We start from the raw sequence: 27677 nt of genomic DNA on the forward strand, positions 1-27677 counted from the left end.
ACAGAAAGTGCTGTCTTTAGAAAGGAGCAGATACCAGTCTATGTGCCAAACCTGGGTACGTGCCTTCTCTTTGATAGCTGGCCTTAAACAGGCCCTTTTCATACTTCAGAACAGATTGCCATGGTGATCTCGATAAAGACCTAACCCTAGTCAGATAGGAAATACTGAACTCTGCATTTTGAACCATTCAGGTGGCTTAGGAGATGCTCAATCAACTATCTCCAAAGAAAATCCATGGAAACCACTCACATGATGTTGCCATTTTGTTTCCAAGATTATTGTCTCCATCTGAAGATTCTTCTATGTTCTCGGGCCAAACCTAAGTCATAATAGGCTGAGGGCCAGACCCAGAGAAGAGGTGGGCTGAGGAAAAGAAAAAAGGAGCAACATCAAACAGAAATGGGGAAGTGCGTTCCTGATCGTGGGTCTCTAGCGGCTCATTGGCTTTAGGGGTTGCCAAGACAGGGACCTCACTCTTCAGATTTGTCAAAGTGGCAGGGGACCTGGGCTGGTCCTGGAAGAAGTCTCTTCATCCACAGCCATCATAGCCGACAGCTCCTTCAAAATTAAAGAGTCTTAGGAAGAGTAGCAATTCATAAGGAGAAGCATGAATGAATTTCTTTATGTTCTACTAAAAAAAAAAAAAAGACAACTGCCCTTATATTGACTGTCTTTTCTTATGAGTCTTCATTAGTTTGATAATTAAAGGTAACTTTTTAAAATTTAAGAACTAGTATTGAAAATGAGCTTAAACACAAACCCTATTCATCACTTTATTGTGATCAATAAGTACTTCATGAATTTGTCATTACAAGAGTGAGAGTTTCCAGCTTTTTAAACTAATCTTTTTGCCATGTTCACAAATCTTGAGTTAAAGGATCCTCTAAGTATTATAAGATAGAGATGTCTTCATTTATTTTATGGTCCCTACCATTGGGCTTCAAAGTTTTGATCACAAATAAAGAGTACCCTAAACAAAATTGAGTTAATGAGGTTTCTTTCCACTGGGTGTGTTACACGTTGCAGACACTCCTGTTGTCACGATGCTGGTGGCCTTGGACTTGGGGACAACCAACCACACACTCAATGACACTCCTTACTGCAGCCGTGGTTTGCTCTTCAGAGACATCACAAAGGCATGGTACCCTCCCCTTCGCACTCCTCCCCACGCCAACCCAAAAGAGGAACCAAAAGAGTTCTTGGTAGAAAAGAGACAGACCAGAGAGAGGATGCACAGTCCTGAATACCCTCATACACATACCTGTGTGTGCTGTACAGTGACTGGCCTGAATTCACAGTCCTAAAGACAAGATGTCTGTTCCATCTCTTGGATACTCAAAACCGAGCAGTAAATATATTTTGCAAACAGGGATACCTGCCATTTCACCAAACTACAATAATAGCTGACATTCACTAAGCTTTTCCTGTGTGCCCAGCACTGTTCAAAGTATGCTCTATGTGTCTCCAGAGAGGTTAAATAATTTGCCTAAACTGACACAACTAATAAGTGGTCTAGCTGTGATGTGAACATGAGCAGTGTTGCTCTAGAACCAGATGATTTTAATCTTTACACCAGTCTCCCTCCCTTAACTTCTCTTTACCTTGAATGTCTTCAAAATAACGACAGTACAACCTTATGATAAGGATGTTGTGAGGATCCAAATAAATAAATAAAAAAAACACTTGATACAGTGTCTAGTTCAGGGGAAAAGCTCAATGAGTGTGAGTTGGTAGGAATAGTGGATAACTTGCCCAAAGTCACAGGAGTGAATGGCTGAACTAGGACTCCAATCAGGGACCCTGCTCCCAGGGTCCACCCTTAACACTACTGGTCGTGACACTCTGAGTCAGTGATGTCACAGGTAAAGTGCCCAGAACCAGGGCTGGCACAGAACAAACACTCAGGAAATGCGAGTCACACTCCTGTCTCACGTCTCCCTCCTTCTTGCTGAGGGATGAACCAAGGCACAGAAACACTCTTGTTTAAGGTAATGACCAACGTTGAAAAGAGAAGCTGATTCAAATTCCACCTCATACTTCCTTTCTCACGCTTACAAACGAGACCAAAAGTACAGTCTGTAAAACAGAAGGCACAATTTTTAAAAAATATATTGTGTATTTGGCTTCCTCTTTTACTTCCCTATTATCATCTTGCCCCATTGCATTAAAACTACCAGACGGAACGGATCCCTCGTCAGTCATGATGTATCATCTGCCTCGTGTCAAAGAGGATGCTGAGATTAATCACATGCTCACAGTCCGCTTATGTGAGGCACACGGCACATTTCATTGTGCAATGAACAACAGTCATTCATGCTGTAAGCATGAACATTCAAGTTTCAGTTTTGAAGGAAGTTAGCAACCACCCAATATGTCTTTAGCAATATAATAGCGCACTTCTAGATTTTTCTCCTTAAGAAATCTTGTACTCTAGATATTATAGAAGACAATCTTCCAACTTTGTCCTCTGATTTTTTCCCTGTGATGGAGTCACCTTTAAAATCACGAGGTGATCACTCTGGGCTTCTTGGCTTATCTAGACTGCAAATCAAACCTTAAATATAGTAGTCTTTAATAGCAAAAGAAGTCAGTTTGGCTAAACGCTTTAAGCAATAAGTCAACTCAATCAAAACATCAATTAAGCCAGATATTTATTTGAATCTATTTGTTGTTAGATTAACAAGAATGAGTTTATCAGGCTTCCCTGGTGGTGCAGTGGTTAAGAATCTGCCTGCCAATTAAGGGGACATGGGTTCGTGCCCCGGTCCAGGAAGATCCCACATGCCGCGGAGCAACTAAGCCCATGCGCCACAACTACTGAGCCTGTGCTCTAGGGCCCACAAGCCACAACTACTGAGCCCACATGCCACAGCTACTGAAGCCCACGCGCCTAGAGCCCGTGCTCTGCAACAAGAGAAGCCACCGCAATGAGAAGCCTGCGCACCGCAACAAAGAGTAGCCCCTGCTCACCGCAACTAGAGAAAAGCCCGCATGTAGCAACAAAGACCCAACACAGCCAAAAATTAATTACTGAGCACATGGGCTCAGTAATTGTGGCACGCGGGCTCAGTAGTTGTGGCTCGCAGGCTCTAGAGCGCAGGCTCAGTAGTTGTGGCACGAGGGCTTAGTTGCTCCGTGGCATGTGAGATCTTCCTGGATCAGGGCTCAAACCCGTGTCCCCTGCATTGGCAGGCAGATTCTTAATCACTGCGCTGCCAGGGAAGTCCCCACATATACTGTTCTGAATCTTGCTTTTTTTTTTTTACTTATTAACTTCAAACTCATTTCACAGTAGATGTGTATGTAGAGGACCTCATATTTTTAAAACTTTGATTTCCATGATTGATAAGGATATAGTACAAATTATATAAACTGTCTTCCCGCTGAAAGGTCATTTAGGTTTTTTCAGTCTTTGTGCGTCAATAGAAATGATACCACAATAAAATGTACATTCATCTTTGTCACATATACAAGTATATGTGTGAGGTAAATTCTTGTAAATAAGATTCTGATTCAAAAGACATTTGCAATTTTAGATACTTTATTTTTATTTTATAAATATAGTAGCAAAAGGATTCAAGTGGGAGTTTATCCCAGAAAATCTTTTGCAGTTAGTGAAATTAGGGTAAAACTAAGAACATTCAGAATACAACACACACAGTTGAGGTGATCTTGGTAGAGTGGTGGGACAGCAGTGATTGGAAAATGAAAGTAATTAACATGCACATGCTCTGTTGAGGGAGACTGAGGGGAAGCCTAGAAAAACATTTCTCAGTGGACTTCCTATGAAGTCAATGTGTCTTGGGTTTAACTTTGAAACAAATTTTAAAAGTTAAAAATTGAAAATAAAAAGAAATTGCCAAGTGTAGCCATTCTTCCAACTTTTAGAGGGAGCAAGGGGCATTTAGTTGGCTACATCTCACCATTATGTCATTATCAAAGGTCCTTCCTAAACAACCTCCATGTGTCTAGATGCCATATGACTAACCGATTCCGGAACTTGAGATAGGGAATAATCCTAGAAGGCTGGGTCACCAGAAGTCAACTGATCTGCTGAGCAAGTTGGTCTTCTCTCTGTTATTACACATGGCCGTGGGACTCTTTTCCTCTTCCACCTTGCCTCTGGGGAAATTGTGTTGACTCAACTTTTCAGATTCTCCTTAGTTTCCACCTAGTAATAGAAGAGAAAGAGAATCAAAATAGTTGTATCTAAGACAGACCTCCAACTTTAATATCACAGAGCCCATGGCCTTTTCCTTCTTAGCACTTATACGGTTGAATCTTATGTTTATCTTTTGAATAGTATTTGATTCCTACCTGTTGTAAGCTTCTTGTGGTACCAGCGGCGTTTGGTTTTCTTCAATATGCAATTCCAGCATCTTCCACAGCACCAGGCATCTAATAAGTGTTCACCAACAATTAGCGGATTAACGTGTAGGTTATAAGTAGAGTCTAACACACGAATACAGGATCGCAGAGGTAATCTGGGGCCCAGTGTACAACTGAGAGATGAGTTTAGATCATTTCATAAATCAGAGTCTGATAAAAAGGGATAAATTAATCCAGGGCTGAAGGCACGATACCTAGATCCCGCAGGTACCTTTAAATAAATCCATAAGAGAGAGAGCCTCCAGCTGCAGTGCCCTTCTTAGATCTATACCAGTGGTTCCTGGAAGTGTGGTCCCTAGAGCAACAGCAACAATGTCACCTGGGGACTGGTTGGAAATGCAAATTCTCAGGCCTCAATCAGAAATTCTGGGACCAGTGTCTTTTAACAAGCCTTCCAGGTGGTTTGGACACACTAAAATTTGAGAACCACTGAGATACACAAATCTTATCACTTTAAAATGATAGAGGGAAAAAGACCAGTAAAAAGTCTCAGTTTCTTGATGGAAATATGAATGAAAAATGAAGGGAAGAACTGGAGACCAGAGCCTGCACAAGGTTTTTAGCTATTCAACAGTTCCCTGCTGGCATCTGAAGACTCGATTTTTTAAACTGTTAACCTGTTGCTGACATGACTGTGTTAATTCCCATTTCAACAGCTGTTTCCCTTAATTCAGAATACAACTCCTTGTATATGACAGTTTTTCTTCACACACCATTTTTTGGGGTATGTATATACCTGACTTGGGGAAAATTGTGGAAAAAAACCCACAGCTTTTTAATTTGTTTAAAAGAGACTTTCTGCCTGTTGCGTTTTGTGCTTTTTTTTTTTTTTTTTTTTTTTGCGCGGGCCTCTCACCGCTGCGGCCTCTCCCGCTGCGGAGCACAGGTTCCGGACGTGCAGGCTCAGCGGCCATGGCTCCCGGGCCCAGCCGCTCGGCGGCATGTGGGATCCTCCCAGACCGGGGCACAAGCCTGCGTCCCCTGCATCGGCAGGTGGCCTCTCAACCACTGCGCCGCCACCAGGGAAGCCCGCGTTTTGTGCTTTTAACCAATTTAAGAAGCCAAAAGCATTTTTAGTTCTCTCTTGTCTGTGTTTTCCACTGTTGATTTGTTTGTGCCCAATATTAACTGCCATTTTCTAAGATTTTTTTCAATAAAAGGTAAGAAGATGTGAAAAAAAAATTTTTTCCCTGCCGAAAACGCCTTGGAGAGGGTAGCCCCACCATATTTCCATCTCCACCATCATGTCATTTTTTTTTGTACAATCTCATTCGGAGCCTTGCGCATCTGCATGCAAAGCACTTATAAGCCCCTCATACACCAAAGATGATCTGAGAATAATTCCATCACTTAAAAAAATTTATTGAGATAGTATTGAGACAACTATAACATAGAATAGTGGTGATAATACACAATATTTATAGGAAAAAAGTACGTTATAATGAAGAGTGCAGGCTAGATTTAGGCTGCCTGGTTTTGAATTCTGACTCTACCACTTCCTAGCTGAGGGACTCCAGTCAAGTTACTTTACGTTTTTGTGACTTGGTTTCCTCATCCATAACACAGAGTTCATTAATAGTACATTGAGTTCCTACCTCACGGGATCACTGTGAGGATTTAGTGAACTAAAATGTATGGCCTTGGCACATAGTTCAATAAATATTGGAGCATATTGGCACATGCTCAATAAATATGAACCATGTAACATGCAGAATGTCTGCATATATACCTACACACACACACACACACACACACAAACCCAAAAGTCTTGTCCCCAGAGCCTCCTTGGGCTGAATCCCAGGTGGTGTTGTGACAGCAGATACAACAGAAGGAGAACATGGGCCTCTCATGTAAGTGAACCCTTGTGCCTCAGTGAGAAGACGTCCCTATCCTGCTTTCCCCCAATTCCCTCATCAACACACACCCATCATGTTGAGCCAGCTGTAACTGGAAGTGGAGTTGTGCTATGTCGGTGTGGACAGGCTAACCTGAGGAGGGACAGAGAAGGATCCCCAAATGTCTGTCTTCCCTGTGTCCACTCCACCCCAAAACCAGGAAGGAAAAAAAGTTGCCGGCAGGCCTGGAAGGGTTGTTGTGACTGGGAGAAGGGGAAGTGGCATCAGAAGGATGTGGTGTGGCCAACTCCAGGGCTGGGTGTGGATCCAGCTACACAGCTCAGTGATACAACAGTGCCAAGGAGGCAGGTGGGAGCTAAGCCAGTCCTGGCTGAGAGTGTCTGATTGCCATTGAAGGGGCTTCCCTGACAAGAGGAAGGGTGTTCGGATGACGAGCAGTCAAAGAGACAAATGTTCACCCTGAGTATCAGCCATAGGAACCCTCATCATGGAGGGAGATGAATTCCTTTGAAAGTACCACGTTGACAAAGCCACACTTGCCAAGAAAAATCTATCACAACAAATAGATTAGGGAAGAAACATTTAAAATGAAATGGCATTAAATGTTTATATTTTTAACTGTAAAAGGAAGTTCTAGAAGGCTTCAGTTTTCAAAACATGTTAGATTCATCAAAACACTGTGAGGCAGCTGGGCTAATAGATGGCCCTCCTGCTGCCTGAACCTGGGCCTTCACTGTTTAGGAAACACTGTCTGCATTGGCAGCTGCAGAGGGTAGATTACCACAAGTTTTACATAGGAGCCCTGCATCTCTTTTAAAGGGGGGAATTCAGAGTCATTTGCATTGTCCCCTGTTTCCCTTTCAAGTCTGAGCAAGTGCTAGGGTAACCACTGACCCTTTCATACATTCTCACAACTCTTTTCAGGGTCAATTCTACACATAGATAAGAACGTGAAACATAAACAGATCTTCCTCCACCCAGACTCGTCCTTGCACACTTGGAGAGAAAGAGCCCTTAACTGCGGTCCTGACCTTCAGTTAATTCTGCATACTAAAGAAGCATCAAAGAAATCTTTGGAGTACAGATGCAAAGCCATGTTACCTCAAAATAACACTTAGCCATGGGAATAAAGGATGTCTCTCTGTCCATATATATTAATAGGCAGAGATTAATATTTGGAAAGATGTTTACCAGAAGACCAATTGTTATCTCTAAGTGGTGATATTTTGGGAAACTTTCTTTCTCACTTATACTTTTCTATCATGTTCATTTTTTATAATAAACATTTGTTATTTTAATAATCTGAAAAATTAAACTATTTTATTCTTGGGGAAAAATAAGTACTATTGTGTCTGTTGAAATCCCTAAAATGTAATAAAAATGCAAAGTCACATTACTATTCCACCCAAAATAACAGTGAGAGATACTTTCATACAAAATATTAGATAATGTTGTGGAGAAATGGATGCTGTCCCATGCTGCTGGGGAAAGGATTAGATACAATCTTTCTGGAGAGTAATTTGCCAATGTGTGTTAAGAACACTAAAAAGGTACATTCCCAATGCTCATAACAGCACTACTTACAATAGCCAAGACCTGAAAACAACCTAAGTGTCCATCAACAGATGAATGGATAAAGAAGATGTAGTATATATATAAAATGGAATATTACTCAGCCATAAAAAAGAATGAAATATTGTCTTTGGCAGCAACCTGGGTGGACTTAGAGAATATCGTACTAAGTGAAATAAGTCAGACAAAGAAAGAGAAATATTATATATCACTTACATGTAGAATCTAACAAATAATACAAATGAATCTCTTTACAAAACAGAAACAGACTCACAGACATAGAAAACAAACTTACGGTTACCAAAGGGAAAAAGGGAGGGGGAGAGAGATAAATTAGGAGTACTGTATGGGATTAACAGATACACACTACTATGTATAAAATAGATAAGCAACAAGGATTTACTGTTTAACACAGGCAACAATATTCAATATCTTGTAATAAACTATAATGGAAAATAATGTGAAAAAAATATATATGTAACTGAATCATTTTGCTGTATACTTGAAACGAACGCAATATTGTAAATCAACTATACTTCAATAAAAAATAAAATATAATTTTCCATCTAAAAAATGATGCATCCTAGGGGGAGGAGCTTCAAGATGGCGGAAGCGTGAGACGCGGAGATCACCTTCCTCTCTACAAATACATCAGAAATACATCTACATGAGGAACAACTCCTACAGAACACCTACTGAACGCTGACTGAAGACCTCAGACCTCCCAAAAGGCAAGAAACTCCCCACGTACCTGGGTAGGGCAAAAGAAAAAAGAAAAAGCAGAGACAAAAGAACAGGGACGGGACCTGCACCAGTGGGAGGGAGCTGTGAAGGAGAAAAGCTTTCCACACACTAGGAAGCCCCTTCGCGGGCGGAGACTGCGGGTGGCGGAGGGGGAAAGCTTCGGCGCCGCGGAGGAGAGCACAGCAACAGGGGTGCAGAGGGCAAAGCAGAGAGATTCCCCGCACGGAGGGTCGGTGCCGACCAGTACTCACCAGGCCGAGAGGCTTGTCTGCTCACCCGCCGGGGCGGGCGGGCCTGAAGTTGAGGCTCGGGCTTCGGTCGGAGCGCCGGGAGAGGACTGGGGTTGGCGGCCTGAACACAGCCTGCAGGGGGTTAGTGCGCCACGGCTAGCCGGGAGGGAGTCCGGGGAAAAGTCTGGAGCTGCCGAAGAGGCAAGGGACTTTTTCTTCCCTCTTTGTTTCCTGGTGCGTGAGGAGAGGGGATGAAGAGCGCCGCTTAAAGGAGCTCCAGAGACGGGCGCGAGCCGCGGCTAAAAGCGCGGACCCCAGAGACGGGCCTGAGACGCTAATGCTGCTGCTGCCGCCACCAAGAAGCCTGTGTGCGAGCACAGGTCACTATCCACATCCCCTTCCGGGGGAGCCTGTGCAGCCCGTCACTGCCAAGGTGCCGGGATCCAGGGACAACTTCCCCGGGAGAACGCACGGCGCGCCTCAGGCCGGTGCAACGTCACGCCGGCCTCGGCCGCAGCAGGCCCGCCCCGCGCTCCGTGCCCCTTCCTCCCCCACGGCCTGAGTGAGCCAGAGCCGCTAAATCAGCGGCTCCTTTAACCCCTTCTTGTCTGAGCGAAGAACAGACGCCCTCCCGCGACTTACATGCAGAGGCGGGGCCAAATCCAAAGCTGAACCCCGAGAGCTGTGAGAACAAAGAAGAGAAAGGGAAATCTCTCCCAGCAGCCTCAGAAGCAGCGGATTAAAGCTCCACAATCAACTTGATGTACCCTGCAGCTGTGGAATACCTGAATAGACAACGAATCATCCCAAATTGAGGAGGTGGACTTTGGGAGCAATGATATATATATATATTTTTTCCCTTTTTCTCTTTTTGTGAGTGTGTATGTGTATGCTTCTCTGTGTGATTTTGTCTGTATAGCTTCGCTTTTACCATTTGACCTAGGGTTCTGTCTGTCCGTTTTGTTTTTTTTCTTTTACTTTTAAAAAATTTTTTCTTAATAATTGTTTTATTTTAATAACTATATTTTATTTTACTTTATTTTATTTTTTCTTTCTTTCTTTCTTTCCTTCCTTCCTTCCTTCCTTCTTTCTTTCTTTCTTTCAAACTTTCTTTCATTTTTTCTCCCTTTTATTCTGAGCCGTGTGGAGGACAGGCTCTTGGTGCTCCAGCCAGGCATCAGGGCTGTGCCTCTGAGGTGGGAGAGCGAAGTTCAGGACACTAGTCCACAAGAGACCTCCCAGCTCCATGTAATAACAAACAGCGAAAATCTCCCAGAGATCTCCATCTCAACACCAGCAGCCAGCTTCACTCAACGACCAGCAAGCTACAGTGCTGGACACCCTATGCCAAACAACTAGCAAGACAGGAACACAGCCCCACCCATTAGCAGAGAGGCTGCCTAAAATCATAATAAGGCCACAGACACCTCAAAACACACCACCAGATGTGGACCTGCCCACCAGAAAGACAAGATCCAGCCTCATCCACCAGAACACAGGCACTAGTCCCCTCCACCAGGAAACCTACACAACCCACTGAACCAACCTTAGCCACTGGGGACAGACACCAAAAACAACAGGAACTATGAACCTGCAGCCTGTGAAAAGGAGACCCCAAACACAGTAACTTAAGCAAATGAGAAGACAGGGAAACACACAACAGACGAAGGAGCAAGGAAAAAACCCACAAGACCTAACAAATGAAGAGGAAATAGGCAGTCTACCTGAAAAAAAATTCAGAATAATGGTAGTAAAGATGATCCAAAATCTTGGAAATAGAATGGAGAAAATACAAGAAAGGTTTAACAAGGACCTAGAAGAACTAAAGAGCAAACAAACAGTGATGAACAACACAATAAATGAAATTAAAAATTCTCTAGAAGGGATCAATAGAAGAATAACTGAGGCAGAAGAACGGATAAGTGACCTGGAAGATAAAATAGTGGAAATAACTACTGCAGAACAGAATAAAGAAAAAAGAATGAAGAGAATTGAGGACAGTCTCAGGCACCAACATTCGAATTATAGGGGTCCCAGAAGAAGAAGAGAAAAAGAATGGGACTGAGAAAATATTTGAAGAGATTATAGTTGACAACTTCCCTAATATGGGAAAGGAAATAGTTAATCAAGTCCAGGAAGCACAGAGAGTCCCATACAGGATAAATCCAAGGAGAAACACGGCAAGACACATATTAATCAAACTGTCAAAAACTAAATACAAAGAAAAAATATTAAAAGCAGCAAGGGAAAAACAACAAATAACACACAAGGGAATCCCCATAAGGTTAACAGCTGATCTTTCAGCAGAAACTCTGCAAGCCAGAAGGGAGTGGCAGGACATATTTAAAGTGATGAAGGAGAAAAACCTACAGCTTCGGGGGGTCCCAATGCAGCCGTAAAGATAGTCACATAGAGATGATTTGATCAGATCTAATCTCTAATGCAGCACTGTTTCATCTAACCACCAACCAGCTAACTTTATTTAGAATTCTGTGATTCTCTATTGGCACATCTGAGATAGACTTTAAATTTAGATTTTGTGCTAAAACCCAAGGCCACAGTTTGTAGACAAAGATGCATTTGTTAGGTATTCTTTTTTTTTTTCAGTATGTGCCTTCCACCTCAGTGTTCTTTAGGTGAGTGAGGGGTGGCTCTGTGTAAGGGAAGAAAGCAGAAATTATGTTTTTAAAACTTCCGTTCAGGGACAGAATGTCTCAGCTTTCAATTTGATTGACTGAGTCATTCCCATTAAAAGCAAAGTGTAATTTTCATTGGAATAGAAATCAGTGTGATTTAACACATTTCTTTTTATGGAAGATTGCATTTCACAGCCTATAAGAGGATTGCAAGTGACAAAAAAAAAAAAAAAAAGCAAAATCTCACCAGTACAGTTTTATGATGAAAATGCCTATTTAGGTCTGTATTTTACAGAAGAAATAAAAGACATCATAGAAGGGCAGTACATCCTGTAAAAGAAACCTCAGTGATAAATGCTTAAGGAGAGTGCTGAGAACCTTGGGACAAATAAATAGCGAGTTACTTTTCGCCTTTTCCTCAATTCTGATAAAGGTAGCTCGACAGCCAATTCTCATGCTTATCCTTTGGGAATTAAGTGATCGGTACTCTGTTATTTCTCCTTTAGTGCAGTGAATAAGTTCATTTTCTCATTTCATGTTTTATACCTAAAGTTTTTCAAAGACTTTTGACTATTCAGATCATATAAATTTTATGATCCGTAATCTTGTTTGAAAGCTCTGAGAGGCTGGAAATTAAAATATAATTGATCAGTTAGAGGGCTTTGGTAGTAAGTTGTTCTTTTGTGTTAGTACTGGTGCCTAGATATTCTTTCTTATAAATCATTTAGTCATACACATATAAAAATGTTTGAAGATTTGAGATTCAAGATAGACTATAGTATTTCTCCAATGAGAATGTTGTCAGTATGATAGAAAGAGAGCTGAGTTGTATTATTCTGAAAAGGAAACTGCAATTTTCCCCTGAGGTTTTTTAAATTTTTAAAATTTAATTGATTTAAACTGAAAAAAAAACCCTCACAATTCACCCATTTCTCCCACCTGGTAACCCTCACCTCTTGCTGCCACCAGTCTGTTCTCTGTATCTATGAGCCTGGGTTTTGTTTGTTTGTTTTCTTAATTCCACATATAAGAGAGATCATATGGTATTTCTCTGTCTCACTTATTTCACTTAGCCTAATACCCTTGAGATGTAAAATTAGGTTGTTTATTTGAGACTTTTCTTATTTCTTGATGTGGGCATTTATTACCATTAACTTCCCTCTTGGGACTGCTTTTGCTGTATCCCATACATTTTGATATGTTACATTACCATTTTCTTTTGTCTTAAGGTATTTTTTTTTTTTTTTTTTTTTTTTGGTACGCGGGCATCTCACCGCTGTGGCCTCTCCCATGGCGGAGCACAGGCTCCAGACGCGCCGGCCCAGCGGCCATGACTCACGGGCCCAGACGCTGCACGGCATGTGGGATCCTCCCAGACCGGGACACGAACCCGTGTCCCCTGCATCAGCAGGCTGACTCTCAACCACTGCGCCACCAGGGAAGCCCTGTCTTAAGGTATTTTAAAAATTTCTCTCTTTGATTTCTTCTTTGACCCATTGGTTGCTCAGTAGCATATTATTTAATCTCCACATATTTGCAAATTTTCCAGTTTTCTAGTTTCATACCACTGCGGTTGGAAAAGATGCTTGATATGATCAATCTCCTTAAATTTAAGTAAGACTTGTTTTGTAGCCGAATATATAATCTATCCTGGAGAATGTTCCTTGTACACTTGAAAAGGATGTATATTTTGCTGCCGTGAGATAGAATGTTCCATAAATATGGTATAACATGTAGTTTGTATCCAAATTTTCCTTATTGATTTTCTGTCTGGATGATCTATCCATTGATGGAAGTGGGGTATTAAGAGTCCTGAACTATTATTGTATTGCTATGTATTTCTTCTTTTAGGTCTGTAAATATTTGCTGTATATATTTTGTTTTGTTTTTCTTTTTCTTTTTTAATTTATTTTCCTTGCACTGGTCTTAGTTGCAGCATGCAGGATCTCCATTGCAGCAGGCAGGATCTTTAGTTGCAGCATGTGGACTCAGTTGCAGCATGCAGGTGTCTTAGTTGTGGCATGCAAACTCTTAGTTGCAGCATGCACGTGGAATCTAGTTCCCTGACCAGGGATCCAATGCGGGCCCCCTGCATTGGGAGCTTGGAATCTTACCCACTGGCCCACCGGGGAAGTCCCTGCTCCATATATTTTGGTACCCCTAAATTTAGTGCCTAACTAATTACAAATGTTATATCTTCTTGTTGGATTGACCCCTTTATCAATATGTAGCACATTTCTTTTTCTCTTATTATAGTCTTTGTTTTAAGGTCTATTTTGTCTGGTATTAGTATAGCTACTCCAGCTTTCTTTTGATTTCCATTTAAATGGAATATCTTTTTCCATACCTTCTCTTTCAATCTTTTATCTAAAGTGTGTCTCTTTTAGGCAGCATCTATGTGGGTTTTGGTTTTTTTGAGTTTTTTTAATCCATTCAGCCACTCCATGTCTTACATTAGAGCATTTAGTCCATTTACATTTAAAGTAATTATTGATAGGTCATGTGCTTATTGCTATTTTGGGAATTGCTTTCTAGCTGCTTTTGTTTCGTTCCTCACTGTTCCTTTCTTCTCTTTCTCTCTTCCTTTGTAATTTGATGACTTTCTTTAGTGGTACACTTACATTCCTTTCTCTTTATCTTTTGTGTATTTACTACAGGTTTTGCTTTGTGGTTACCATGAGGCTTACATATAACAATTTATATCTATAAAAGTCTATTTTAAGTTGATAACAACTTAATTTTGATCCCATTCTAAAGCTCAACATTTTTACTCCCCGACATTTTAGGAAGTCTTGAAATAGAAAATCTGAATAAAATTTTCTTTCATAAAAACAAATGGATGCAAATAAAATTTTATTTCAAAAAGGTCAATAAAAATATTAATTCTTACCCTAGAAGGAAAAAAGTTTGTATTCTTCTATTTTAAAAATAGAAAAAACCTATTTATTAGGTTTATAGACATGTGTGCAGTTAAAAAAACAAAACAAAACACTACTGTTACCTTGATATCAATGTCCCAAACTCCTTTTTACCTATATTTACATGTTTGGTACTAGTACCTGTGGTGATTTAAGAAATACTATTCATAGTGGGTTTTGTGTGTGTGTGTGTGTGTGTGCGTGTGTGTGTGTGTGTTTCATGAGAGATAAAATGGACAAACGAGTCACTGGCAAAAGAACAGCATGACTGTGTGGGGGAAAAAAGAACTTCATCCCTAAAAGGAATGAGGAGCCTACTTGAGGCTACTTTACAATCATCAGGGTCCACAACTATGTACCACATTAAAGAGTGTTTGCCTTCATTGATGTGGCTGCTTGGCTTATGTAAAAGAGGGGAGACGTCAGACATTTCCCAGCTAGTAGAGTATTTGAAGGCCAAGTCCACTCTCAGACTGACTCATTTTATAATACAAATGATCTTTAAGTGAGAATTTTTGAAGTATCAGTTGCACAAAATATGTGTACATACATAGCTGCCATGTTTTGGTCATCTGACCAAATGTCAGCGGTCATAAGCTGGGCAACAACCTGGTCATTGGATGAAAAGGTACAGTGAGCCCATCAGTTTCTCTCTCATGAGTTTTGGCTATGAAATACCTAGATAAACTGTTTAGTTAATGGTGGGAGCTATAGCTTGAAAGCAATAACAGAAAGATAAATCCAGAGAGGATCTCATGAGTTATGAGGGAACAGAAACTATGGGTAAGGAGAAGAGGTTGGTTGGTGGAGAAAAGATGCTAGAACAAATATAGAGAGAGAAGCAGAGATTCAGAGAGAGTGAGAGAGACAGAGGCAGAGACACAAACTGGTCCCAGAACTTCCTGAAGGGCTCTGGTCCTAATTTAGTCTATTTAAGCCTTACAATAACCTCTCTCTTTTTTTTTTTAAGGTAAATTAAATGACCTCTGACCTTAATTATCAAAAGCGTCAAACCACTAGGTTTCTTAGCATTAAACAAAACAAAATATGTTATATCTATGTAATATAAAATTACAACCAAGAAGATATAGTCATTACAAAACAAATTGTAAAAAAAAAAAAAAAGAAAGAAAGGGAAAGAAAGAGATTGTCAAAAGTAGGTTTTCCATTAGATCTCTTGTGCAGGCTTGCCTACAGCCCAGTCACCTTATTCTGGTAACAGTTCTCTGATATTCTTTTAGGGACTATTCCACATCTTCTGACCCCTCCCCTCTGTCACCACCTTCCCAGGGTAAGCATGTGACTCAGTTCTAGCCAATCAGTGGATCCCAACACCCAGACCACAGTGATAGATAATGGCCATGAAAAATTATATAAATAGAAATTATTTTAATTCTTGAGAAAAAATGTGACAAATAATGTGTGCAGAAAGAAGGAAAACTTGCAGTTAAGTTTGGGGTCATAATAGTTTCCTAAACAATAAGACCAACTTCCAAGTCAAGTCCCTTCCCTTTTCTGAGCTTCAGTTTCCTTGTATACAAAATGAGGAGCTCAGCATAACTGTATTCAGCGTCTCTTAAAAGTCCTTTCCTTTCTAAATCTCTAAACTTTTCTGAAGTTTAGAAACTCAGGAGTCTTGTAAGTGTTTCCTTTTTGGGCATTTACAGAGGCCCCGGTGCTAGGCCTGGGGATATAAGAATGATCTCACAGTCTTGGCCTCAGGGAACTTGCAGTGGATGAGCGTGAAGTAGGCAAAGTGTCTACTCACCCTTCCATGTGGTCTAAGTTCTTTACCTGTCACTCTTTCCCAGTCATTACAAGGTGCCATTTTCAATGACAGTTACTCAGAAAACAAACCTCTGCTAATACTTTGCTTCATTTTTCTCCCCCGGAGAAGTTGTTATCTTCGTTTCTTCTTTGATTCCAGGAACAGAGATGCATTTGACAGAGGTCATCTGGCCACAGTTTCTCTAACATGAAGAGAAATAACGTTTTACTCAGTTTTGATTTCCTGGGCGTCTTAGAATTCAGAGGTGGAGTGATCCACTGAATGGAGGCAAGGTAGAACTATTACATATCAAAGCTAGTCTGCAGAATCTTTTCCCTCAAATCCCGCTCTAGTTAAGGATGGTCTTGGCTGCAGATCTGTTCAGCCACTTACAGCTGATAGAACAAGACTGTGGCTTCTGTACCATCAATTAACTCCATTACTTGCAGACTAGATGGTTGTGGTGACTGGTTGATCTAGTTTTTCCAGTTGGAGTCGCAACTCAGATCCATTGTGAAGGTCTCTATATCAGATATCAGAGCTACTGCAAAGGCTTGCATCTTTGAAACAATGTTAATGTTAATCTTCCCTGTCTCAACTGGTTACCCTTCTCCTTCTACCTCACTGGATACTAGAAATCCCAAACACCCTCCTAGAAATATTGCCCTTCCAGGTTGGACAGGGAAGTTCTGGGTATTGAAGAAAAAAAAAAAAATAGTCCTCATTGACATGTTACCTTCAGCATCTAGAAGGCAAGGGAAGGAGTTGGCTTCTTCAGCATTTTATTAATCTGCTGGGTGAATTCTCTCTGCTGAAACGAGAACTGAATTTTCTACTGGCCTGACCACTCCTGATGCTGCTGGGCAAGGGGAGGGTTAGTAGGACTAGTGTGCTGCAGCCTTCACGCCCTTACTTCTGGGAGAACTGGGCCATGATGCTGTAGGCACTGCAGTTGGGAGGTGGGTGCGGGCAGAAATAAAATCCCTAAGACTCCATGGTGTTTCCAAGGGTAGGCAAGTCCCTAGAAGACAAAGTAGAGGACTTACTGGGAAAGGGGTGAGGATACGGAGGAAAATACACCACTGTGAAGGTGATAGAGCAGGAAAGATGGAAACATGTAGGAATGGGGATGAGAGTTGCCAAAGGCAAATTTACTACCCTCGCAATTTTGCTTCAATCACATCTGCCCACTAAGTAGTAAACCCACTGATTGCTCCAAAGTGGTCCATCAGAACCCTATTGGAGTAGAATTTTTCCATGGGGGTGGGGGGCAGTAGGAGATCTCAACTGACATAAAGACTGTGAAGTCACTTACTGCTATCTTATCTAGGCATCTGTCGAAGGCCTCTTTAAGTGGTTTGAGACAATCCTTGGGCTTAAAACCGATGGGAATGAATTGAAAGCTAAAAACACCTATTTTACTGAGGAACTGGTTGGATTAATTAGGTTCTTTATCTGTTATTTCTAGTTCGGGCATATTTGATTGTCTTTTTTTTTTTTAAACAAAGCCACATTTTAATAAGTGAGCTGTTAACAGTATGGGACCGGCAAACTGCCGTAAACTGCTTGTAATTTCTTTGGTTCTTTGCAGTGTTCTTTTACCATAGGTTATCACAATTCATGATCATAACGGAACCCCTGATTTCCTGGACAGAATGTGCTCTAAATCATCCAAAAAACCCCAAACACCCCCCCCCCCGAAAATAGCTAAGGACTTAAATTGTTTTCTTCTTTCCTCTTGGTGTCCAATCTTGTTCTCAAAGCAAATTTTTGTAAGTTTTTTTTTATTATCAATTTTACATTTTAATCTTCATGAAGGCAGAGATTTTGATATGTTATGTTCACTTGTTATGCTCAGGGCCTAGAGTTGAGTAGACATTCAATAATTACACTTTGAATGAATGAGTGAATGAACGCATGAATTATATAAGTAAGTACCATTTTAGCACCAACAGATAAAAAGTGCTAAGTTAAGATCACACTTTAGGGCTAAGGTAGAGATGTCTAGCCACAGCTTCGAGCAGTATGATAAGGACACTCCAAAAGACAGTATGAAGGTACTTAGTGGAGTTTTAAAAAATGCTAATCATATAAAATAAAAGGATGTCTATGGAAGCACTTCAAAATATTAATATTATATAAATATAAAATTAATAATTTTACATATGTATGATTTGCAATCTTATTGTTTATTTTTTGAAATTTGCAGTAGATTTTCATGACTGAAGGCACTGTACCTTGACCAAAGGTGCCAAATGACATTTTTGAGTCTGTGTTAAAAATATGACGTCTCCACAAATGCCTAGAGATGTAAAATGTTTCCTAAAGAGGCAGAAGATCAGTCAGTGTGATAATGTGAAGGGAGACTTCCATTTCTCCAGAGCCCACCGGGTAGGACACCAACAGGTACAGAGGCAGCCTCTTTAAAATGGCTGGGATGCGCTCCCTCGCCCATTTGAAGGAATTCAGCAATCCAAGTGCGAGACACATAAGTAAAAACTTTGAAGTTCCCACAAGAAAGTCTCATTTGAATGCTTTGCTCATTGGGAAAGGGAGAAGTCCCTAGGATTGTAGAGCTTCCGCGGCAAAGCAGAGCTTAGTAAATTCCCATCATCTGGGAAGAGGAGACTCTTTTTGCTCAGCTATATGAAGATCTCCTGGGTGTAAAAAAGAAGTGAGGAAAAGGTCATCAGATACTTAGGTGGATGGGCTGTGATCACCACAAAGAGACTCGAAATACCGGGGGAAAGCAAAACTGTCTAGGGATAAGGATGGCCTGGGTTGTGTGTCTCTAATTTCAATAATTCTTAAAACAAATTTAAATCCATCTATTAAGTGTGGATAAATCCTTGAATTCTGCCATGTCCTGTCCTCGAAGAGCCAGACGCCTCATATAGGGACAGCTGTGGTATGAATTAGTTGCTCTAAGCTTCTGGGCTGCTTCCAACTTCGCTATTGCTCATGCCCTACAGGTCAAGGAAAGAAGTGATGTAATGCACTTAGCTGGGCCATTTTAATTACCATGGAATGCAGAGGGGGCGGGGTTACAGGCGATGACACGTTTGACGCATGACTTGCCCTAGGGATGCAGGAAACAAAAACATCGACAACCATTGGCTGCGTCCACTTCCGACCCGGGTCTCCAGCTCCAAGTCTGGAACCTTGAAACACATTTCTTGGGAACAGGGGTGGCGCTAGCCTACCGAGCGTCAACCATAAACACACATAGCGCGCGCGCGGGCGCGCGCCCGCACACACACACACACACACACACACCCACCCACCGAGGTCCTCCCTGCTGGGATGGGCGTGGGGCCGAGTGCTCGCCACCCGGTCCCCAGAAGGTTCCCCCAAAGCCAGCCGCTGCGGCCCGGCTCGGCGCGCAGGGCCCGGGGAGGATTCGCGTCCGCGGAAGCTGGTGTCACTCGGGCTAGCTCCTAGCGAGCCGCGCTGTCGTCATTCATTCGCAGTGTCCGGATCGTCCTTCCAGCTGGGAGCTGGGCTTCACCGAGGGTGCGAGCGGCCCCAACGCGAAGTGTTAACGCGCGAGGGCTCTGAGCTGCTAGAGACGGAGGCGGCCCGGACCCTGGGTGGGCGCTGAGGGAGCAACCGCGTCCCAGCCCAGCTCTGCCCGACCCGCGGGGTCGAATCAGCTGGCGGCCCCCGCAGCCCTGCTCGGGGCCGAGCCGGATCCCGGGACTGAGCCACACCACTTCCTCCTTCTCCCGCTCCCCTTCCTTCTCCTCCTCCCGCCGCCGTGGGCCCCGGCCGGGCTGCGGAGCGAAGAGCCTGGGCGTCTGCGGCCGCGGGCTCGCGGAAGGCGGCGGCGCCGGGGAGAGGATGCTGCTCGCGGTGCCCGCGTCCTCGCCATCCTCCCCGGCCGCCCGCGGGGGCTTTGTTGTGACCCGGGCGCCGCGGGCCGCCCCGTGGTGAAGTCGCTCTCCGCCGCCGCACCTAGCTGGCGGGCTGGCGAGCGGACGGGCGGGCGCGCGTGTGCCCGGGAGTGCGCGCCGGTGCACGCGGGACCCGACCTGCCGCCCCATTGTGCGTGCGCCCTCGGCGCCCAGGAACATGTGGGTGAACCCCGAAGAGGTGCTGCTGGCCAACGCGCTGTGGATCACGGAGAGGGCCAACCCCTACTTCATCCTGCAGCGGAGGAAGGGGCATGCGGGCGATGGAGGCGGCGGCGGCGGACTGGCGGGTAAGGATCCGCGGCCGGTCTCTGCGGGAGGGGGGCCGGGAGCTGCGGCGCCGCCCGCCGCCCTGGGCTGCGGGCACCCGAGAGACGCCGCCCTGTCCCTTGGGGCTAGGCGACCCGCCCGCTTTGCTGCGTGGAAAGCATCAGGAGTCGTAATTTTCAGACTGAAAGAGATGCTTCTTTTCTCACCCTGTCAGGCGATGGGGCCCTTCATGTACCGGGCGCCCCATAAGTGGGTGATGTTTATGATAATGGAGATGAGTGAGTCTGGGGAGGGGGGAGCATCAGTCCTTAGGAATTGAATGCGGTACTTCCCCTCTCCCCCTTTTAAAATATACTGCTTTCTGTATGGACAAGAGAGGGGAAGGGCGGTTAATTTTTACTTGATTCTCTTTTGGTAATGGCAGGATCAGGTATAAAATGCTCTTTTGTTTCCAGGGAAGCAATCAGTAAGGAGCTGGTGTGGTCATTTCCTATGTTAGTTACGCCTGAAGAGAAAAGGAAAAAGGAAGGAAAAGGAATTTTGTTGTTGTTGTTGCATCTAATTAGGCATAACAAAGCAAGTTGTCTGGTTATAAAAAGAATCAGAAGTATAACTGCATTTTAATCATTTTTAACTCAGTCTCTTCCCCAAACCCCCTCACAAGGTATTGTTAATATTGTAACTATTACTAAAACCATGCCATATCATTCCACATGGTAAAATCAGATGCCTATCCCAAGTAGTGCCATATTAGAAAGGTCTTCTTTTATTAAGTAACTAGTTTGCATGGTGGGAGATGACAGATAATCTTGAACTCATACCATACTAGAGAAATTGGACCTTCCCCTCTCCCTCGTGGTTAGAATGAACAGAACTGGGATGCTTTTTAGAACGAAAAAGTTAGCAGAAGGAACAGGAGAGGTTTAACCAGGAAAGATATTGTAGAAAAGAGATGAACCTTGACCTCTGCAGAGTTCAGAATATATCCCTCACCAGGAGCTTGCATGCTAGGTAAATTGGTGCTTTCAAAATGCCCTGCTATGAACTCAAAATTCTTGATATAGTGTGTATGTAGTTGTGATTCTAATTTATGAACTAGTTTTCTCGAGTAAAATTCAAGTGTCACACTGTACAGCACCTACTAGTTTGCTTGCACATCAGGGCACCTCTAGATAATCTGATTTTTCTGCACTTTTTCTACCATAAAAGAAGGGAATCTGCAGAGCTCCAGACTGTGTTCCAGAAATTCTGATTAGTGGCCTAGAATCAGTATTTTCCAGTTCATTTTGTAGAAGTTGTCTAACTATGTACATTAATATGAAACTTGCATATCTAATATTGGTATCAGCCCAGATTGTCCTTTAAGTCTAAAGCAACAATGTAGAGTAGATAGTTTCTTGTATTAACAAAGAACATTTCCTGCCTGGAGATAACCCTTCCCACACCGTCAACTACTAAGTATTTGTTTTCTAGAGTCATTTGCAATAGGTTATAAAAAATAAGAGATGCAGAGCCTTCTTTTTCTAGTTAACTTTTTTATTGCATTCCTACTGACTCTTAGAGCTGTAATTAACTGCAGTCCATTTGGAATCTCATCATCGATGACTTATTTCAGATAAACTTAGCTTCTGAATTGAGAAATCATAGCTATTGCACTTATCGCTAGAATAATTGAAATCATTGAAATGAGTAAAAATATTCCTGCCAACAAAGGCTATTTTCAACCAACGTAGGAAAAATGTTTGCTCAGATTGGTTGGTGCCACATCAAATGTATGAGGGGCATTTTAGAAATCCTTGTACAATGTACAGTATATTCTAATTCTAATGTGGGCTCATTCATGCATTCATTAACTCACTATATCATTTAAAATATTGGTTGGTAACTTCTAAAGTGCCCGTGTCATGAAGCTCACAGCCTAGCAGGAGAAGACACATGCGGATAAAATTATCCTATAAATTAATATAAAATCTCCATTCCGCAGGGTCCCAGCAGAAAACAGAATCCAACCTAGTTCAAGTGAAGAGAATTTAGTGAAAAGACAACCCAGATGAAGGCAGGGTTCCCAGGACCAGTGAAAGGCACAGCAGTGGAGAGCTGTTATAGGTGGCAGGAATGATGCTGCTGGAAGGGTTTGGGCCTCCAGAGAAGCAGCCACCCCTAGGAACACAGACCACAGCAAAAGAGGGTGGGGAGGACATGTCCGACTTCTCTCTTCTCCTCACCTCCCAGCTTCTGCCGTTGCCTCTCCTCTGTGGAACCCAGTAGAAGCTGGCTGGATGGACTGTCCTGGTGATCTAGTGCCTAGGGATCAGCCTCCCAGGGGTGGAACTGGGAGGTGGGGACAAACTGAGAATGACCAGCACGAATGTCAAAAGGAGACGTTACCCCATTCCGGGTAGGGGTAGGTGCAAGGAAGGATTCCCTGTAGAAGAGACCTGGAGCTGAGAACTGAAGAAAGAAAAACATTGGCCTGTGAGGAGAGGAGGGAAGAGCAGGTGTTGGGTATCCTTTATTGGAGATCTTCTGGAAGATCTCAGGACCTTTATATAATGTGCATTATCTGGACCAGTGCACCATCATCCACTCATCGAATGGATTACGGATGAGTGGGAAACCCACTCATTGTGAACTGGTCAGGAGTGCTCAATGGTTCACAGTGCTTGTGAACCCTTATAGATTATTACAGCATATTGAGTATAGTTCCCTGTACTATACAGTAGGTCCTTGTTAGTTATCTATTTTATATTTAGTAGTGTTTATATGTTAATTCCAAACTCCTAAGTTATCCCTGCCCTCCTTTCCCCTTTGGTAGCCATAAGTTTGTTTTCTATTGTGAGTCTATTTCTGTGAGTCTATTTCAGTTTTGTAAACAAGTTTTGTAAATAAGGTGTTAGCACAAAAGCTGTAAAAAGATAATGGGCCTCAATGAGGATACTTGCCCCCCCCCCCCGCCGCTTTTCAAGCTATTCTCTTTTTGATTGCAGGCAATATACATGGGTATTGACACAATGAAGTTTTTTTGTTTAATTGTAGATGCATTTGATTTATTTATTAACCCCCTTTAACTGAGATTTCGTACACATACAAAAAAGTGCGCAAAGTAGAGATGCAGAGTGCAGTGACTTATCACACGTAACACCTTGCAACCAACACCTTGTAACCAACACGAGGATAAAAATTGGAACACTGCCAGTACCCTAGAATCCTCTCTTGTGACCCTCTCCCAATCACTACTCACCCCTGCCCAAAGGTAAAAAACAGAAAACCTGTCCTGATGTTTTTTGGTAAACATTTCCTCACTTTTCTTTACAGTTTTTCCGACAAAGCGCCTATCTCTAAACACAGTATTTTGGTTTCGCCTGTCTTTTTGAGCAAGGAATGAATGGAGCAATGGAGTATGTATTCACATGTGTCTGGATTCTTTGCTTTGTGATATTTATGAATGTTGTTGCTTGTGGCTGTAGTTTTTTCCTTTCCCTATGCTGTGCAGAAAACTATTATATGAGTATAGCACAATCATTTATCCGCATTTATCCACTGTTTTGTTGGAGGACCTTGGATGGTCCATTTGGGGTCTGTGGATAAGGTGGCTGTCATCACTCTTGTTTGTGTTTCTTGGTGCCTGTGGACATGCATTTCTGTTTGGTCTGTACCCAGGAGAGGAATTGCTAGCTCATAGGTTATGTGTATCATCAACTTTAGTAGATAATACCAAACTGGTTTCCAAAGTAGTTGTACCAACATACTCCCACCCACAACATATGGGAATTTCCCTTGCTCCTTATCCTTGCCAACATTGTCAGTCTTTGTAATTTTAGCCTTTCTGGTGGTTTTGCAGCAATATCACATTGTGGAGTTAATTTGCTTTTTCCTTATTGATGAGGTTGAGCACTTTTTCATGTTTATTGGCCATTTGCAATATTTTGTGACATGGTTGTTCAAGTCTCTTGTCCCCTTTGTCATTGGGTTGTTTGTCTTTTTCTTAGTGATTTGTAGGTATTTTAAAATATATTCTGGATGTGAGCTCACTGTTGGTCGTACGTGTGGCACAATCTTCATTCTGTTGCTTGCCTATTCACTGTCTTAAGGATGAAAAGAGGTTCTTAATTTTAATAACCAAGTCCTTTACAGATTCCGTTTTCCTTTATGGTTAGTGTTTCATTGTGTTCTGTTCAATAAGTCTTTTCCTACTCTGAGGTTATAAACATAGTCTTCTATATTTTTTTCTAGAAACTTCTCAGTTTTAACCCCCAAATTTATATTTACAATTCACTGGGAATTAATTTTTGCATATTGTGTGAGATGGGGTTAAAGTTTTAAATTAAAATAATTTATGGACCTCCAGTTATCCCAGCATAATTTACTGGTAAGTCCATTCTGTTCCCACTGCCCTGTGGGGCTACCTTGTTCATAATTCAAGTGTCCCAATGTGTGTTTGGGCTCTCTAGTCTATTCCTTTTGTCTATGAGAATATTTTTGCACCAATACCACACTGTAGTTTTATAATAGGAGTTTATATTCATTAGATCAAGTCCTCTTATTTTGTTCTTTAAGAGTTTCTTGTCTAGTCTCTGTCTTTTACATTTATGCAACATTTTAGAATCAGCTTATTAAGTTCCACCAAAACAAAACAACAGCAACAACAAAGACTTAAACTGTTGGGATTTTGATTGAGATCACATTGCGTTTATTAATAAATTTGGGCAAAATTAATATCTTTATAATATTGAATCTTCTGGTCCATGAACATGGTATATGCCTCTATTTATTTAGAGCTTTCAAAATTTCTTTCAGTGATGTTCCATAGTTTTGTCTGTAAACGTCTTTCACACCTTGTATTGGATTTATTCCTAGGTATTTTTTTTACTCTGCTGTATATTGTTTCCGTTCTTAAATTTTATTTTCGAATTCTTTTTTTGCTAACCTATAGAAATATAACTTTAAAAATTGACTTTGTATCCAGAGCCTAGCTAACTTATGAAATGAATTCTAGTAATTTATCTGTAGATTCTTATGTATTTTTTATATACACAATCGTATCATCTGAGAAATTTGTTTTTTTTCTAATCTTTATGCTTAAAAATTTTTTCTTTGTCATTTTGCACAGGCAGATTGTACAGTGTTGAATAGAAGTGCTGATAGTACATATCCTTTTCCCTTTTGAGGTCTCGAAAGACTTTCAACATTTATCATTTGTTCATCAACTATGGTGATTTTTGTAGATTTTTTTTTTTAATTGAAGTATAGTTGGTTTACAATGTTGTGTTAGTTTCAGGTGTACAGCAAAGTGATTCAGTTATATATATATATATATATATATATATATATATATATATTCTTTTTCAGATTCTTTTCCCTTATAGATTATTACAGGATATTGAGTATAGTTCCCTGTACTATACAGTAGGTCCTTGTTAGTTATCTATTTTATATTTAGTAGTGTTTATATGTTAATTCCAAACTCTTAAGTTATCCCTGCCCTCCTTTCCCCTTTGGTAGCCATAAGTTTGTTTTCTATTGTGAGTCTATTTCTGTGAGTCTATTTCAGTTTTGTAAATAAGTTCATTTGTGTCATTTTTTGGATTCCACATGTAAGTGATATCATATGATATTTGTCTTTCTCTGTCTGACTTATTTAACTTGCTATGATAATCTCTAGGTCCATCCATGTTGCTGCGAATGGTATTATTTCATTCTTTTTGTAGCTGAGTAATACTCCATTGTATACATGTACCACATCTTCTTCATCCATTCGTCTGTTGATGGACATTTAGGTTGCTCCCATGTCTTGGCTATTGTAAATAGTGCTGCAATGAACATTGAGGTGCATGTATCTTTTCAAATTATAGTTTTCTCCAGATATATGCCCAGGAGTGGACCGTATGGTCTACTGGATCATATGGTAACTCTATTTTTAGTTTTTTAAGGAATCTCCATACTATTCTCCACAATGGCTGCACCATGTAGATAATTTTTTTTTCATTTAAAGGGAATTCTTATCCCTAGTTTGCTAAAAGTTTTTAATTATATATGGCTCCCGAATTGTTTCACATGCTTTTCTATATCTATTAAAGTAATCGTCTGATTTGTTCTCTTTTATTCTGTTAGTGTGGTGACATATTAACTGATTTTCAGGTGTTAAATCAAACTTGTATACATAAAATAATCCAACTTGACTGTGACATGTTATTGGGTTTTTTTATGTGTTTATTTAATATCACTTGCTAATCTTTTATGTAGGATTTTTGCACCCTGATAAATTAGTAGAATTTTCCTATAATTTTTGTTTTTCACAATATCCTTGTCAAATTTTGGTATCAAGATTATACTGGCCTTAAAAATAAGTTGTGGAGTGCTCGCTCTTTGTTCTGTTTTCTGGAAGACTTTGTGTGATAGCAGTATTGTTTCACCTTGACACATTGGCAAAACTCACAGGTGAAGTTACCTGGCCTTGAAGTGTTCTTTGTGGGTTTGTTGAATGGTATGACAGCTATTCAAATGTTTAAAATTTTTCTTTTACTGTCAGTTTTATAAGTTGCTTATTTCTAGGATTTATCTTTTTCATCCTAGATCTTCAAATATATTGGCATAAATTTGTTAATGACATTCTCATATTTTTAATGTCTGTAGGATGTACAGTGAAAGCCCCCTTTTTTATTCCTGACATTGGTTATTTGTGCCTTCTCTTTCTTAATCGGTCTTTCTAGGAATTTATGAGTTTTGTAAAGAATCAGCTTCTAGACCTGTTGACCTTTTCTGTTTACATTTATTTTCTACTTCATTAATATCTACCATTTATTATTTCCTTCTTTCTGTTTTCTTTGAGTATACACTTATTTTTCTAGCTTTTGAAAATGATATTAGTTCATTGATATTCAGCCTTATTTTCTAGTATATTTATTCTAGATAATTTTTCCCTCTAAGCATGGCTTTACCTGCACTTCACAGCTAAGTTTTGATATATAGTGTTTTGGTGGTTATTTCACTCAAAATAGTTTTTTTCCATTCTGATCTTTTTTTGCATGTTATCTTGAGTTATTTAGATATATAGTTCTTAAGTTTCAAACATTTTGGTATTTATTTTACTGCAGTTAGAAACCATAACCATATTTATATGATTTCAGTGCTTTGAAATTTAGTAAGATTTGTTTTATTCCCTGTTGATGGTCAATTTTTGTAAATGTTACACGTTGTGCTTGAGAAGAATAATGTGCCTTGCAGTTGCTGGATAAATGCTTTATTTATGCTCAGTGGTTAACTCTGCTGCTTGTGTTCAATTCTTCCACCATAATTGTGGTTTTGACTATTTGTCCTTGTAGTACTTCCAATTTTTGTTTATATGTTTTAAGGCTGTATCATTAGGAATATATACATTTGTAA

The 27677-nt window shown here is 41.1% G+C and overlaps 1 protein-coding gene and 1 long non-coding RNA gene across 4 annotated transcripts in view; one reads left to right on the forward strand and one right to left on the reverse strand.

Moving 5' to 3' along the window:
- Nucleotides 1-3413: 3413 nt before the first annotated feature.
- LOC307185952 lies at nt 3414-9440 on the reverse strand. The gene is made up of 3 exons (XR_013828216.1): nt 8813-9440; nt 4318-4398; nt 3414-4171 (listed from the first exon to the last, which is right to left on the reverse strand). It is a non-coding gene; the product is annotated as an uncharacterized lncRNA (long non-coding RNA).
- A 3255-nt stretch (nt 9441-12695) lies between these two features.
- The window catches only part of TBC1D9 (TBC1 domain family member 9), a 116489-nt gene continuing 101507 nt past the window's right edge, over nt 12696-27677 (forward strand). For 2 of the 3 annotated variants that reach the window (XM_079920756.1, XM_079920757.1), the window contains exon 1: nt 20178-20314. In XM_079920756.1, the coding sequence (XP_079776882.1) occupies nt 20185-20314 (130 nt within the window). In that variant the 5' untranslated portion in view covers nt 20178-20184. Of the gene's footprint in view, nt 12883-20177; nt 20315-27677 lie in introns of those variants that run through there. The other variant, XM_079920758.1, reaches the window with a different exon arrangement.

The sequence above is a fragment of the Stenella coeruleoalba genome (assembly GCF_951394435.1).
Source record: "Stenella coeruleoalba genome assembly, chromosome: 4".
Lineage (NCBI taxonomy): Eukaryota > Metazoa > Chordata > Mammalia > Artiodactyla > Delphinidae > Stenella > Stenella coeruleoalba.